The 17,158-nt window shown below is 35.0% G+C and overlaps 1 protein-coding gene and 1 long non-coding RNA gene across 7 annotated transcripts in view; one reads left to right on the forward strand and one right to left on the reverse strand.

Moving 5' to 3' along the window:
- Positions 1-12,627, reverse strand: part of zyd (sodium/potassium/calcium exchanger zydeco) — a 67,004-nt gene extending 54,377 nt beyond the window's left edge. For 2 of the 5 annotated variants that reach the window (XM_070997218.1, XM_017088807.4), the window contains exons 1-2: positions 12,297-12,627; positions 2,262-2,751 (exon numbers count right to left, since the gene is read on the reverse strand). In XM_070997218.1, coding sequence (XP_070853319.1) covers positions 2,262-2,295 — 34 coding nt within the window. In that variant the 5' untranslated portion in view covers positions 2,296-2,751; positions 12,297-12,627. Of the gene's footprint in view, positions 1-2,261; positions 2,752-12,167 lie in introns of all 5 variants that reach the window. The other 3 variants (XM_036819991.3, XM_017088805.4, XM_036819990.3) reach the window with 3 other exon arrangements.
- Positions 12,628-13,424: 797 nt separating this feature from the next.
- On the forward strand, positions 13,425-15,767 carry LOC136117379 (uncharacterized). Of its 2 annotated transcripts, none has more exons than XR_010654944.2 (3): positions 13,425-13,768; positions 14,790-15,150; positions 15,217-15,767. It is a non-coding gene; the product is annotated as an uncharacterized lncRNA (long non-coding RNA). The 2 variants fall into 2 exon arrangements; XR_010654945.2 differs by lacking the exon at positions 13,425-13,768 and adding an exon at positions 14,013-14,088.
- Positions 15,768-17,158: the final 1,391 nt, after the last annotated feature.

Raw genomic sequence — 17,158 nt, forward strand, 5'->3', positions numbered from 1 at the left:
GGCATGAAAATTGTGGGCCTCACAGGTTTGGGCGGTTTGTGGGCGTGTTAAACTTTTTTAGGTCAATCCTAAACTATTTGGATTAAAAACTAACAAATTAAAACACGACGTAGATAAGATTCGAATTTTTTTTAGGGCAAAGCATTCCATTAATTTTTTAAAAATAAGTATTTTTCTTGAGCAATAGGCGATTTCGTTATATTTTCAAGAAAAAAGCGCCATTAGTTTAGGAAAGATATTTTAGTTATTATTCTCTAAATATTTAAGGGCGAGATTTCGCAAACTTAAGACCCATTTTTTATTTTCAAGAAAGATTTATCTTGTTTATCGCGTTCTAAAATCACGGGCGATATTAGAGTTCTTAACTGGTTTTGTCGGTCGGAACCTTGAAATGTTTTTTTCGATATACTAAATAAATACGCTTTCTAATTCTTTCCGTTTGCGTTTATTGCATTTATACAATTTAAGTAAATGCATCGTCATTAGCATTTAAAAAAACCTTTTCAACGACTTACAAGTATACATTTATCGCTAAACTAGCGGGGTTTTTAAAAAGACGTAGAACAAAAGTTGTTTATCTTGGGCTACATAAAGCAGTCAAAATTAATAGAGATAGAGAACCTAAAACAGCGATATGATTCATGTAAACCCACAAGCAAACGGACAAAAATTTTAATTTGGAAAAGTCACTCAAAATCTTGTTTTGCGAATAGCTTTTGATAGGTGCTTCAGATTTTAGCATATAAGTGTCATTCGACATTGTATTTTAAGCCAGAATAACTGGGTCTGTTTTGGTTAACAGATCAAATGTTTCATCATTTTTGCCTTTACACTTTCACTACTCTTTCTCCCAAGCCAATTACAATTTTTAAAGTCTTGGTATGCAATTCTTTTAATTTTCGCGGTCGGACCTTACCAGCAGATTTTCATTTCTTCGTGTATATATAGTAGTCGCCTTGGCACACTCTCCTTGTGCACTTCGTAACTATGTGTAGTGCCGCCCACAGTGATACTATTTCTTAAAAATATTTTTGTTAAATTCAACAAACCACCTTGTGGGTTCGAGACTTTTAGTCAACGGAAATGGTCAATTTGTTCTATATAGTGATCCGAACTAAGATATACATATATCACATACCTTCTACATACGTTTTATAAAATACAATACCTTTTAATTCTTCGAATAAGTATAATAAAAATGTTTTCCGCTTTAGGTAGGCTTGTTTTGCCCGATTTCTTTTAATCAAAGTATAATTTTGAAATCAAAATAAACTCGACATTTTGTAAGGAGTCATGCGAAATATATATACAATAATACTATTTATGTCGGTAATTCCTTCGACTTACCTAATGTTTGCTTGATCGGACAACCATTTCATTACCTGGAGGCATGATTGCACTCGACTATAGCGTTATTCTAGTTTACTTGCTTATGGGATATTGCGCATACGCCTCATGGTGCACGCGATTTTATAGTTACATTTAACACTGCACATGCGCCCCATAGCATGTCATTTTAGGGAAAGAAATTAAATAAATAAACTGAAACTAACTTGGAAATACACCTACAAGAAAAACTTAAAAAAAGAAAAGCGAAAAAGGAAAAAACCAGCAAGCAAGACATAGTTTCGGTTGTCAGTGTGAATAGCAAATGTCATTAAGAATCACTTAATGAGCCAATTTAGACAATTGATCCATATGCCTTAGTTTACGCGTACACACTCATGTTCACACACATGCACTCGCGGGGCCATAAAGAGATCCGCACATACATATATATATGAGTAAATTTATGCAGAAAAACCGTTTTGCTCGGCTTAGCCCTGTGTAAGTATGGACCTATGACGCTATTATACGCACACACACACACTTAATTGCACTGCATTAAAATTATTCCATTTCATTCGTGACTTAATTGATTTATTAAATTTGTTTCTCTCTCTTTTGTCGCCGACGTAGGGCCTTCACACAAAACATAAAAATAACAGAAAAAAATTTGCAAATTTACGATGGATGTTTTTTTCTTGGTAATTAGTTGAGAGGACACTTGTGGTATAAACTTTAAACTTATCTATAGTTTTTAAACTTTTGTTTTTCCTCTCGGTACGATTTGTTTCTGGTTTTTTTTGTTTTTTTCAGGTTAATTGATTGAGAGGGCACACTTTTATGCGGATAATTGTTTAATGATAGGCATAGCTTATCTCGATTTTAGAGCTTAGTACTAGCTTAGCCCTTAGCTAGTTAGGTTAGTGATTATGTACCCGTAGTGCTGCTAAGACCCCAATAGTCTTCCATTGCTGCACGGTGTTGTAGTGGTGATGGACACTCGTAAACTGCGATGCGCCGTTGTATGAAGCGCAATCTCAATCCCCACTTCAATGGTGTTGATTTTCTCTTTCCTTACTTTGCCGTTATATTTTCGCGTTTCTCTCGCCTCCCTAGCCTTTCTTTTATTCTCGTTTCTTTTGCCTTCCTTTTTTATCTCTTTTTCTTTTCTTTGCCTTTAGTCTCTTTTAGCTCGGCTTAAGTGAGACGGCGAGAGTTATCTCAATTTGCGCTAAAGATCCAGATTCACAATGGCTCGTAGAATCCCCTGGTAGTTGGAATTGTGGGTGTTGGATGGCGGATGACAAAACGGAGGCAATTGAGGACCAGACACGAACTGCCACGCACGGACACCGCACAAACACGTACACTATTTCACCGCGGCAAGACGCTTCTGCATCTCGGTCCGTTCGAAAGTCGGGCGATCTGGCGAAATAAATATTTTTCAAAGCATCTATGAAAACCGTATGCATTTAATATTTTCGATCTTTCCAAATTGTCATTTATAAAGGCAAGAATCAAGGGAAAACAACACGTATAAAAAAGTAGTAGTAAAGTCAATTAATTATTCCTATATTTAAGACTCTTAAAGTAGCATATGTACATTTTTTCTTTTTCCGCTATACGAATTCATTTTTTTCTATATTGTTAAATAAAAGGAAAAGATAATTTCAGACAAGGGATATTCATATATACGAGTAGGTACATTAGGGCGGTCCACGTTTGCTTGGAAATTTTTAAGGTCCTACTCTCATCCGCCTATAAGGAATTGAGGAATTTAAGGTATACCAAACGAAATTTTTTGAAAAAAATGCGTTATAGGGTGTGCAAATTGTTTTCAAAGTTTATAACTCATACGCACTGTTGGACTGGTCAAATATATTATTTTCATATATGTAGCTGGCCCTGACTTGGACGAAAATTCTGTTGTGTCTAATTCTGACTTTAGTTTTCCCTCCAAAAACATTTCGGTATTTGTCGTCAATGTTTATACCCCTTACTCGTAGAGTGAAATGGAATACTAGATTTGTTGGAAAGTATGTAACAGGTAGAAGAATGCGTTTCCGACCCTTTCAAGTGTATATATTCTTGATCAGGATCACTAGCCGAGTCGATCTTGCCATGCCTGTCTGTTCGTCTACCCGACTGTTTATCTGTCCGTCCGTATGAAAGTTGAGATCTCGTTGAGATCTCTAGGAAGTTGGGATTTGGCATGCAAATTCTTGAGGTTCTGGGACAACGCAAGTTTGATTCAGCAGGGTGCCACGCCCACTATAATACAATAGAAATCGGCCATAACGCTAAAACCCGTCTAGCGCCAACATATTGCAATATTTTGTAAAAATTTAAACAAGTTCTTATTATCAATACACATCTGCATGCTAAAATTATTCAAATCGGACTATTCCTTAAAAAGTTATAGCCAAACAAATAAACGACCATAAGCCCACGCTTTTACCTGTCTGTAAAAGTGTAAATGTCACTTTGTTTTGATTATCAATATCTATCTTCATGTTGAAATCGGACCATCCATTAAAAAGTTGCAAGCATATAAAGAAATCGACGCTAGGTGACACCGTTGCGGGGTGTGCAATTGTGAACAGTCGCTATGCTTTACTTTGCTTTTCTCCTGCCGTCAATTTTTTTATTCATATTGACCGAGAAACGGGAGTTAACAAAGTTGGAAAGGGGAAATCGATCTTTTTGAAAAATGTATATCTGTCGTATGAGTAATTTTAAAAAAAAACCTTTACTGCGTTAATGCGATGGCCATTTCACGCTTTCATTTCATGAAATGGGCTGATTCGTGTGTGTTTCATGTATACGACAACACGTTGCTGACTATGAATTCAACCTAAGGCGTGAAATTGTGACAGTTAAACTCTGCTATATAATTATCGGAGATGCCAGATCAATGTAAATTAAATTAAATTAGTTTTCATTTTTTATTTTGACGGTAGAAAATATGTTATACTGGGTTGCACACACTTTATCTTTAATACTAGCAAGTTTGTTACATGCGATTGGAAAAAATTATTCAGCTTAATAATCGCTCAAACCTTTTCCCACCGGTCTGGCGTCTCTGTTAGCTAAGATTGAATAAATGCATGAATTCGCCCGCATAAACAGGGGCAAATTTTTTTCACGCTTTTAAGAAATCAAGAAACCTATTGCATAAATACAGTATTTGAGGACGTTCCAAAAGTCTAAGGCACAAAAAAAAAATTTAGTTTTTGAATACTTTTTTTGCAAACTTTAATCAACCATGTGAAGGGGTGAGAACAAGAATTTTGACCGCCCTAATGTATATATTTATATTTAATTTCTGCTTTACCAAAAACTTTTTGATGCTGGATTCGGGTAGAAAAATATTTATTCCTGAATAAAAAATCGATTTTTGACTATCCTTAAGCTAGCAATCCTGAAGGATGACATATTAATTTCACCCGTTACTCGTAGAGTAAAAGGGTATACTAGATTCGTCGGAAAGTGTGTAACAGCAAGCGTTTCCGAGCTCATAATGAATATATATTCTTGATCAGGATCACTATCCGGTCGATCTAGCCATGTCCGACTGTCCCTATGAACGCGGAGATCTCGGAAACTATGAGAGCTAGGATGTTGTAAATTTTTGGGCTTCCTGCGCAGCGTAAGTTTATTTCAGAAGAGTCCCACGACCACTCTAATCCAACCCAGTCCATGTTCTCAAGTTAATAAGGAAATTTTTTTAAACTGATCCCATTTGTTTGGAAGCCAAACCTACGTTTCGGTCAAATATTAAGGAAAAGGGCTTTTATGAATTGTCAACAAACGGGCTGGATGTAGTTTTATCTATTGCTATTTCAATTCAAAACTGTCTTCTCTTGTATTACAAAAAATTATTATCTTCCACAAATCGGATTTGCATTGTTTTTGGCGTATTCGAACAAACCTGAAGAGTTATGTTCTAGTTTTTGACGCTTAATCACTTCTAATCGCGAATTTTCTTGATAATTTGTAATCAGTAAAAAATTCTGGAATCTTAAATGCTTACAAGTGCTGAGGGTGTTTTCAAAATCAAATGTCCAGCTGTACTTAAAAATATTATTTAGCTCTAGCTTTGCAGAAATTTCAGAAAGAACAAATTTGTCAATGTGAAGTCTTTAGATCTTAAATTTATCCTTCCAATGACATGTAAAACAGGAACCGTGACCCTTTGAAACTTAGCCATATCCAGCTTTTTTCCGCTAAGCTAGCTGGATTTAGGATTTAAGGCAAGCCGACAAACATACTTTCAGGTTTCAATTTGAAAATTACCTATATTTTAATTCTGCATATATATAGAAGTCGCCTTCGCACACTCTCCTGGTGCGCTTCGTCACTACGTGTACTGCCGTCCACAGCGATATGAGGCATTTTTATGCCATAAAGTGCTATTTGATGGTTGTCGAGTGTAGGGTTACCTCCCTACAATTGTCAAGATTTTTCATGTCCGTCAAATTAGCGTCGGCCTATTAGCAACGTGGAATGGTGGAATTTGGAAGGTGGGGGCTCTTTTTATACCCGTTACTCGTAGAGTAAAAGGGTATACTAGATTCGACGGAAAGTATGCAACAGGTAGAAGGAAGCCTTTCCGACTCGATTCGTCTAGAAACGTCGCGTTCACTGCGTTGCAAACTTCTGACTGAAATCATTATACCCTCTGCAAGGGTACAATAATCACAAAAATTTGATATTTTTTAATTCTATGTAAATTCTTAAAGAATGCTTTAAATAGATTCTACAAATACATACAGAATATTGCAGATTTGGTAGATAACAATCTTCACTAATATGAATGTAGAAATAATAATGATTTTAATTAAATTTGTGCTCAATATTGTAAGATCGTTTTTTTCAAGCATTCAAACTGTAGGATTGTAGGCGTTAGAATAGGTGTGGCCATTCGCGTAACAAACTTGCGCTGCGTACTAAGCTAATGAATCTAAATCTATAATCTCTCTGGTTTTTATAGTTTAGGAGATCAAAGCGTTCACACGGACAGACAGACGGACATGGCTAGATCGACTCGGCAAGTTATCCTGATCAAAAAAATATATACTTTATGGGGTCGGAAACACTTCCTTCTACCTGTTACATACTTTCCGACGAATCTAGAAAACCCTTTTACTCTACGAACATCGGTTACGAAAAACCTCTGGCTACCTAAGGGTTAGCATATTAAACCCGATAATCTCGGAGAGGTATTTTCCCGAAAATGGTTTTTGCGGTGGTCACGGTTCCGCGAAAACGGTGTGTTATCGCTTTTCCATGCTTCATATAAGAAAAATAATTATCTTATCGCAAAGCAAAGGTTTATTTATTTTTTTTTAAATAAATTTTGAGTTTTTGAGAAAAAATGTAACCCTTAAAAATAAATTTTTCCGTTCAAACCGTCGCCATTTCCGCTGTAACAAAAATGTGCGAAAATCGTTGGTTCAGCGACATGATCTGTTTTTTTTTACGAGCACACCTAGCCTGTAGCGCCACCTATCTTTTTCTTTTATAGCGACACCTAGCCTATAACGCCAACTAGCCTATAGCGCCCCTTGCGGCTTGGTGGCGTATAAGTGACAACAGCCGATTTGCTGCATGTGGTGTGAAATCTCGATTCAATTTGCAAGATATTGATTATTATTTGGTTTTAACTTTTTAATGAATTTTCCGACTTAAATCATTTTTGGCATGCAGATGGGTATTGATAATAAAAAACAAATCTCTTTATCAAAATATAACAAAATGTGGGCGCTAGGCGGGTTCTAGTGCTATGGTCGTTTGTGGGCGTTAGAGTGGGCACCCTGCTGAAACAAACTTGCGCTGCGCAAGAAGCTCAAGAATCTATGTACATGCCAAATCCCAACATTCTAGCCTTTATAATTTCCGAGATCTCAGCGTTCATACAGACACACGGACGGACGGACATGGCCGAATCGACTCGGCTAGTGATCCTGATCAAAAATATATATACTTTATGGGGTCGGAAACGCTTCTTCGACGTTACATACTTTCCGACGAATCTAGAACACCCTATTACTCTACAAGTAACGGGTATAATGACTAACATATTTCTTGTTCATTTTTGGATCAGATAAGCCATTCTCCAAGATTCGAGACCGCCGCGAAACCTTGAAATTAGTTGAGGTCCGCCATTTCCTACAACTACGACATTTTCAAATTTTAAAAATTGAATTTATGTGCATTTAGGCATATAAAACGGAAATTAAAAAAACGTTACATTCATACAATAATATAAAAGAAATTTATTTTTTGCGGTACAAGTCTATATAACCCCTTTATTTATCAATTAGACTTTTCCGTTTCTAACCTTGTTAACTGATTGATTTAGTTTTCATTGTTAAAAAAAGGGAAGAACAAAATAACTAAGGGTTGAGAAGTTTAATATAAACTTGTGATCAAAGACAACACCTAACAATTTTCATTCAAATGTGGGCCGCTCTAATTTGTTTGATTCCCTCGATCAATGTCCCAAAATAATCCTTAGCTACAGTAAATAAAAATAATAATATAATTGATCTGGTTCGTATTCGTTTTTATCAAATTCGCATGCCTTAAATTAATTAAAATTGTTTAAATTATAATTTTTAACATACAGCTGGGCTCCGATTTTAATTTTCACAACTTTTTGTCATTTTACTTTTCTAAACGCTAAAATTGGTGCTTCGGTTTACGCAAAACAAATTTGTATTTGCGTTATGAAAGGTAAAAGGCCTTTTATACCCATTACTCGTAGAGTAAAAGGGTATTCTAGTATGTCCGCCTGTCCGGACCATTCATTAAAATGTTATAAGAGAACAATATAGTTATAGTTAGTATAGCCTTGCAGCCTAAGCCTTAAAATTATGTAACAGGTAGAAGAACAAGTGTCCGACTCTATAAAGCGTCTGAATATTCTTGATAGAGATTTCTAGCCCAGTCGATCTAGCCATGTCCCTCCGCTGTCCATGTGAACGCTGTAATCTTGGAAACTATATGGGCTTATGCCCACATTTGTAAAGATATATTTTCAGAGTTATTTTACACTACATTTTCAATATCTTTTAAAACTGAAAGACTACTTCGCACAATATCGAACGTACAGCGGACGGATAGACAGTCAGACAGACTAGACGGACGTCTAGTGATGCTGATCAAAAATATATACACTTTATATGGTCGGAAACGTCTGCTTCACTGCGTTACAAACTTCTGACTGAAATTATAAAACTCTCTTTAGGGGTATTCCTGAAGTGGCTGTACCTTGAGGTAAAAACTTGAATTGCTCAAACCTTTTTAATAAATGGTCCGATTTGATAAATGTTCGCCATGTAGATGGCTTTTGACAATGAAACAAAAACACATTTACACTTTAACAAAATCTTTTAAAATGTGGGCGCCACACAGGTTTTAGTATTATGGGCTTTTAAGTGGACGGTGCACTTAGCTAAATCAAGCTTGCGTGCTGAGGAATGACCCAAGAACCAAGAAGGATGATGATAGTTTCTGGTAGAGTTGCCCCCTATATCAGAAAAAAGGCAACAAAATTTTAAATGGGTAAGTTTTTTTTTAGGGATTTTGGTATCCACGTGTTGCCCTTAACAAATTTAGGTGATATATGTTTATGTTTACAACTATAATGCCACCCTTTAATTTTGCAAAAAAAAAATTAAAAGGCTACATTGAGTATACTGTGAGCAACAACTCAGCAAACTTTAAAAATGTGTAATTTTTTATCAATTTAGTGGCTGTAGGGCGTCTGTTGATATCGTAGAATCTCCAAAAAAGTCGACCTTTAATCGAGACGTGCACCATTATAAAGTTACCTTTCATACGAACCAAGCAAGCCATATTTGGACAAAATCCATGGTAAAATAAGTTACATATTATTTGTCATTGCTATGCATTGTAAGGCCTATGCATTCAAAGTTGGCTCAGTTGCAGCTCACAAAATTAAAGGATGACATTATAGTTTCAAACTAAAACATAAATTACCTGAGTGTGTTAGGCGCAACTCGATATATAATAAAAAACACGGAAGTACCAAAAACATTTTCTTATTTAAATCCTTAACCAAACTTATCTATTTAAGATTTTGTAGTCTTCTTTTTTGTGATCTAGGGGTCTAGCTCTACCAGGAACTACCATCCTCCCTCTTGCAGAATTTTGGCTTTAAACTCGTGCTATTAAATATCTACTATTTATCTAAAGGGAACGTAAGGGAAATATGCATATAGACAAGCAGCAAATCGACTGTTTCCAAGGATGCACACGAGCTTTTTTGTCAAATTCCCATTTAAGGGGGATTCCCGTCCAGCAACCTAAACGACGGACCTTTTTAAATATTTATACCTTTGCAGAGGGTATAATGAATTCAGTCAGAAGCTTGCAACGCAGTAAAGGAGACGTTTCCGTCCCCATAAAGTATATGTATTCTTGATCAGCATCACTAGTCGCGTCGGTCTAGCCATGTCCGTCTGCCCGTTCGTCTATCCGTCCGTCTGTCCGTGTGTCCGTCCGTCCGTTTATACGCAAACTAGTCTCTCAGTTTTAGACCTATCTGGATGAAGCTATAGGAGGAAGCTATAGGTAGTAAATTGAAGTGGAACATTATCTTACAATTTCTGTAATTAGTTTTTTATTAAATAAAAATAGGAAAGCTCTGTACATGCAATGCTTCCACGGGAACGACTTGCATGGGTATAGAAACTTCGGCTTGCCGAAGTTAGCTTTCTTTCTTGTTTTTACAAGTTTTTTTTAAATATTCTTGATACCATAATTCTTGTTCACATTTAAACTAATGTTCACCATATACAAATAGAACAAAATGACGGCCTAGCTCTATATGAAAAAAGCTACTACAACCCAGACAATTAACCTAGCTCAAAAATCTAAAAAGATTTTGAAACTAGATTAAATTTCGGGGACTCCGAGTTTTTGACCCAGCCCTTTTGACGTGGTTTCCAGAAAAGCGCATTTAGAATTATTACGGCACGTTCACACGGACAGACAGTCGGACATGCCTAGATTGACTAATCAAGAAGATAAGGTCCATTCCACGGACTCGCTCGGGAAGCTTGCACACATTTAAGCGGTAAATATTTCGAAACAAAAAAATGTTAATTATGATAAGGGTCTCTACTTCTCCCTTTTCCTTATTTCCCTATTTTGTAATAAGCATTATTTGTCGAATTTTTCGTTTCTGTCTGTAGACAAAAATATAAATGATTTTTGCGGACATCTATTCAACCACTTTTCTGAGGTAAAGAACAATAATAAATAAATAATAAGAAAAAACCGCAATAGTGCCCCGACTATCGTATACCCGTTACTCAGCTTCCAAATTCAACTTATAAGCTAATGGTCAAATTAAATCAACTTTTGGCACTTCGACGCATATTGCCAAATAAAAATAAATCAAAAACTTCAGTTGTGGGTGCTAGAGTTAATATGTCACTTGGCTGAAGAAAATATGGGCTTCATATGGTAGAATCTGAATGTCATATTTTAACTGTCTAGCTTCAAAATTATGAGCGCTATGCAAAACTTTGCGTTATGGGTGTGGGAGTGGCACTCGGGTGAAACAAAAATGGGCTTTAACTCTCTACCTATGGGGTAAATTACGCGTCAGAGTAACTGTTTACGAAAATTTAATAGATCGTAACTTTTTGGTAAATGGTCCGATCATATCAGTTGTTGGCATGTAGATGGACAGAACAAAAAGACTAGATCGACTCGACATTTGCCGATCAAGAATATATACTTTATGGTGTTGGTAACGCTGTCGTCAACCTGTTAAATACTTTTCCAAGGAGTACATTATAACCTATAACTCTATGAGTATCTGGAATGAAAATGTTATAAAAAATAGTAGGAGCCATCAAAAACTAAAATATCTTATAAGTTCCTGTTAAATTCGTTAATTTGGTACACTGCACAGCTGTTTAAATGAAAATAAAAATAAATCTTCTGTTTAGAATAAAAATGTTTTTATCGGTCATCGTGCCGAACAAGAAAAATTATAGTTCAGTAGGTAAATCCTAGGTTGAATTTATCGTGGCTCTTAAAATCTTTTTCAAGCGACCCATAATGTTTTCAGAAACCATTTAATAAAATACAATTTTTTTTAATTTATCTGAATATTAAAATGGATTTCTCATTTAAATAAAACTACATTATTACGTATACGCATAAATTAATTGGAGTAGTCAAATGCTCAAGCGAGGAAGGTAGTCAGGCACAAGAGTTCATTCCATTATTGAATGTATACATTCCATTAAAATTAACTAAGTTGAATGAATAAGAAAAAATGTAGAAGAAGATACTTTTGTCCTTGCTCTGTCCATTATTAATTTCGTTGCTGTTAGTTTTTTTTTATCTTTACGGATTTTTAAGCTGCCTGCTGGCAGCAGTTCTCAGTATTCCGCTACCCATTCTGAACATAACAGACGAACTTAAAATCGGATTTTCAAAAACTGTAATAGTTTGTTTTAAACATATACTGATAGTACCTCAACTATACCAAAATACTATTTATATACATATATATATTTTTATTACATATTACTTTTCTCGCAATGGAAAACTGAATAAAATTAAAAATGGTTTTGTACTTTGTTTTCAAAGATTCGGTAAAGTGCACATATTAAATAATTTTAAAAATGTTGAACTTAAGAAATATTTGAGGAAACCGAATGCAAACCAGATCGTTTCTATTATATTTTTCATGAACGTATAAGGGGAAAAGAAAAAAGTGGATGGATTTTTAACTCAAATATTCAAAAGTCTAAGTTGTCTTGAAATTTTTAAAATTTTAAATGCTATGAAACCGTTATATTGAGTTTAAGGAGTCTTTAAATAAATTTTTTCGAAATATATCAATGCGATTATTTAGGTCTTATATTAAGCATTCCGAGCAGTATGAGTCCGACTGCAATATCTATCTGTTGTTTTTGGACCTTGCTCTTGACACTCTCACTAAAAGGTTATGGCACAACAACAAAAACACTAAGGCGAATCCCGTTACGTAGCGTTTTTTCCGTTTTTTCCCGATTTGTTCCGTTTTGATTCGCTAGGTTCCACGTTCACTCGCGTTTTTATACTCGCTGACATTAATCTCGATCTTTTCGTAATCGTTTCCGTTCTCGTTCCTTTATCGCTGTCGAAAATGTTCCGATTGGTACATTTATCTGGTTCTCTTTCTCTATATTTTTGCTTTTTTTTTAATTTTTTGATATGGATTGGCCTGTGTTGTTGTGTGTATATTGTCTTGATGCCGCCGACGTTGACGTTAAACTGATTCTGAATCAGTGCTTGAAGCGTTTTAGTCGAAACCGTGCTCACTATTTTTATACCCTTACAAAGAGTATTATAATTCTGCAACGACACTTTTTAATATATATTTATTCTCGTTCAGCGTCTCTTGACAAGTTGATATAGCCATATCCGTCGTAAATCGTATTTCTATAGCAGAAAGTATTAAAGTCGAAACGAGGCGGATAGAAGAACTATATCCTGTTGGTCGAAAAACTAACAGAAAAAAATTATAGCATCGCTTTTTGCTGATCTCCTTTAATATTCTAAGTTTTATATAATTTTAAATCAAAGTTTATAAAAATAAATTTTTTTAAATAACCATGTATAAAAAACTTAAAAAAATTAAGGACAAAACAGTAAGAAAATCGCCATAATTTGTTGTTTTTCAAATAAAAGCATATCGAAATGTAACATTTATTTTATATTTTACAATTACATTTTTAATTTTACAAATTTAGCTAACAGACCAAAAATAACATTTCGATTTAAAATATTTCATTGAAATACATTGAGCAAACCAATCCCATTGATCTCTGGTCATTTATATATATATTTTTTTTAAATTTTAATAATACGGTTTAAAAGCATGATGTTCTTTAATCTGCAAGAGTATATAAACTTTGGCTTGCCTAGGCTAGCTTTCTTTCTTATTTTTTTTTTTTTGCCGAGCTTGATTTGGCTCTGGATTCGAGCATGTGTGTCTATATATGTAGGTACTATGTGTACCACTATAATACAGTTTAACTGACTATAGACTAATGCCAGCAGTTATTCAAAGGCGAATTGCTGTCTGGTATGCGTGTCTGTATTTTATTTTTTCAGAGATCGTATTTGCTGGTTGTGGGGTGCATTGTTTGTCAGTGTTTCATTTATTCAGTTTCCCGTTTTTTATTTTCATTTGGTCGGGCATTGGCGATCGGCAAAGGTCAAGTCATGGTAGAGCGATCAACTAATTAGAGTTAAGCACAGACTCGTGCCATTACTTCGGGGTTTGGTCCATAAATTTCCCATCCAGATTTTTCTGGTCCTACACCGAAAAAAAGGAATGATCATTTACAAGGTTGAAATCAAAAGAGAACCATACTTGAAATATTAAAGAACCTGTACCACAAAAGTAAGTACAATACGTTAATGAATGTATCTAAGTCACAAAATTTGTTCATAAGTATGCAAATCAGGCTAGTACCGTAACTAAAATCGAAGAATCTCTTTCTATTTTTGGTGGCATATAGCAATATAGTCATCTTTTGAAATCATTTGTTCTGTTTAATCCTTCTACATACCCATAGAAAGCTGGCTCAACGCCATACCCATCGTACTCAGAATGTCAAAGGAAGGGTTCTTTAAAAAATTTACATCAACTGTTTTTGTTTGCCATGGTACCGAGATTTTTCTGAGATCCGCAAAAATAAGCCGCCAAACACAAATACATAAGTACATAGATTGGATTGATGGTGCTATAGTGCGGGCGGGGGCATCGTCATCTATCTAAACAGTCACTAATTGGACAAGAGCGTTTTTAATTAAACGTCCGTCTATTAAAATAGGCAGATCAGACGATTACCAAAGCACTAAATATGATGATCTGACACAGTGAAGACAGTACCATTCAGAACTACAAGTTTAGAACTATTTTCTATATTTTTTAATATTTTATCTACTTATTAGGAATCCGACCAGGAGAAGGCAAATAATAAGGAAAAGTGCATTTTGTTTTTGGTTGTGTATCCTGTCTTGATAATTAAACGACGTTCCTATTTAAAGGAAAATATTTCTAATACGAATAGTTAAAAAATCTGCAAGGAATAGAATCTCACTAAAATTTAGAAAATTGTTTTTATTTTAAGATATTTACAAATCGAGTGGAGCAAGAGTCAAGCACATAGAAATTAAGCACGTTTTTCACGAGTTTTTGTTTTTACCTTTTAAATAGGCCAGCACGATGGAAAAACGTAAAAACAAAACTAAGCCAAATTAATTCGTTATTAAATTTTCTTTTTGGTGACCCTAGCACTTGGTCAAAACATCTGTTACTCGTAGAGTAAAGGGGTATATTATTTATTTTATTTATTTATTTATTCTCAGGTTAAAAGGCAATTGAGAAATTACCTATAACCTATGTTTTTTTATTGCAGCTATAAAAGGGGTATATTAGAATCGTCGAAAAGTATGCAACAGGTAGAAGGATATGAACTGTAAAATGCTTAGATAATAGCTGCAAGCTGGATGGGTACAGATGGCACAACAAGGTAAAGCAGCAGAAGAGTGTAAGTGCTAAAGGATTTCCACTGGAGAAGCCAATTGGGAAGGATCATTCCGAGTGGGACTTAGCTCTATAATATAGAGTCTATATGGACTTCTAACCGGACGTATTTTTGAACGGTTCTGGCTAAAGTATATATAAATATACAAATAGTAGATATCTTCTTAGCACACTCCACCACCACCAGCTAATTGGCAGCTGATGGGTACCTGGAGGCCGCGCTGATGAATGAGGTATCCAAGGAATTATATTCCTACGTATGCAAGTTGCTCCATTGATGATAAATTTTTTCTTATTAGTATGATTATATGTGGGCTTTCCTAGGGAGGAGGAGAAGCTTAAGCTGAAGGAGGCATCACCAGTCATGGTCATGGATGTTAAGCGACTTCCTGCAGAACAACCCAGTCCCCAACCCGACTCCTTCTCCCCCAAGGCCCATGTTAGGCATATTGGGAATCGAAGCTGAAGAGCTTGCGTCCGGAAGATGGTGTCAAAGTGGAGAAGAAGATGACGAGGCTCCTGTGGGATGAGAAGAAAGCTTTAAACTACTAATTTACATAAGTAAAAACATCGAATTATTTTAAATTAAGAAACCGTCTGCTGGTTTGACGTTTTAAAATGCTCCACTTCATTTGTTTCCTGTTTGTCAATAAATCCAGCTGATTGACAGAAAAATTATGCAACATTCATTGTATATATGTGGAATTTTTGTATTGTTAAATTTGTTTGATAGAGTAACGCACTGCTTACCTGGTAAATTTCATTTCAAATGTAAAAAGAAGCCTGAAGCCCGTTTTCGAAAATTTGTTAAAACTCAGTCTTGACATATGTGGGCTTGATAAACAATAAAAAACACTTTAAGGGACGTATGCAATTAAGCGTGTATTCACAATAATTTAATAATAATAATAAAAAATAAAAATAATAAATCTAAAATGTATTTAATTTGCATCATTTTTAAAATTTATTTAAATAGAATAACACTTTATGTTATTATTATTATATATGTGAATTGAATTTTAATGTTGTTTCTTGTAATGGTATTTAGTTTCAGGCTAGATAATATTTGTTATCGTAATTGGCATACAACTATACAAGGTATTCCCAACGCAATTTAATCCGTTAACGATACTCGCAATATCGCTGAAGCACGTTAACGGACTGAAAGCCGAACGATTAGCAGATGACGGGACTACCTTGTATAATTGTACCTTGGTAATGGGTGGGTTCTCGCTGGTCAGTCTGGCTGTTTTTAAGTGTTGGGCAAGACTCGGTTCATTTTTGAGTAAGTTTGTTAAATACCCTCTGCACACAGGCGCTTAAAATCGATGTTGCAATTTTAAGCAGATTTTTGTTCACATAGATAATCGCTGTAGCGAAGAGCTGATCGGCATAAGCAAACCGTACCCGAAAGGAGAAAACGCGCAAATTCAATTGCTCCGAAAAAATACAAAACAACGCAGAACTAAATACAATTTGAACCCAAACATGTGGAATGTTTTCAGCGCCAAGTGATTATTTTATTGCTATTAGCAAATTTATCAAGGATGAGATTTTTATTCAGGCAAGCGTTGTGAAAATTTAAGAGGGACTTTTTAGGTCAACAGTGACGCCATTAGAATTTTTACAAGTTAGAACCGTTTGGACCCTTAAGTATTGATAACACTTTCTTGCATACGGTTCTTTGACTATATATGTACATTTTTAAGAAACAATTTTGGCAGGTCGATGCTTCTTCTAATTGTTTTTTCTTATATAAATAATGTACGTATTGATGCAAAAGGTGCCAGGTCAAGAAGAACATAAGCTGAAGGTTGGTTATTTCCTTAAAAAGAACATAGCAAATTTATTTTCAAGATGAGATAGATTGCTGAGTTCCGAACCGATCGAAGGCTCCTTGCGCCTGCACCAACAACAATTTCCTTAAAACGGCGCCAATGCAGTTCAAATGCATTTCCTTCTCAAAAAAATCCCGAAACGCCAAGTACAAAAATCAGCCAAGCTCGTAAACAAAATACTAAATAAAACTCTGAAATACTGAATGGTTTTGCGAGTGCGGTCCCATTACCCGCTGCAGCGAGTTGTAGCGACTTTTTCCCTTGGATAAAAAAACTAGCTATATTAATTACTAAAAAAATAGAAAGAAAAAAATGGTACCTATTCGAAGTACTCATAATCATAAAGAAAGCGTTTTTAAATTGTTTACGGTATCTTAAACAATTAATTTGTATTTTGTATTAC

This window comes from Drosophila suzukii, chromosome X (genome assembly GCF_043229965.1).
Source record: "Drosophila suzukii chromosome X, CBGP_Dsuzu_IsoJpt1.0, whole genome shotgun sequence".
Classification (NCBI taxonomy): Eukaryota; Metazoa; Arthropoda; class Insecta; order Diptera; family Drosophilidae; genus Drosophila; species Drosophila suzukii.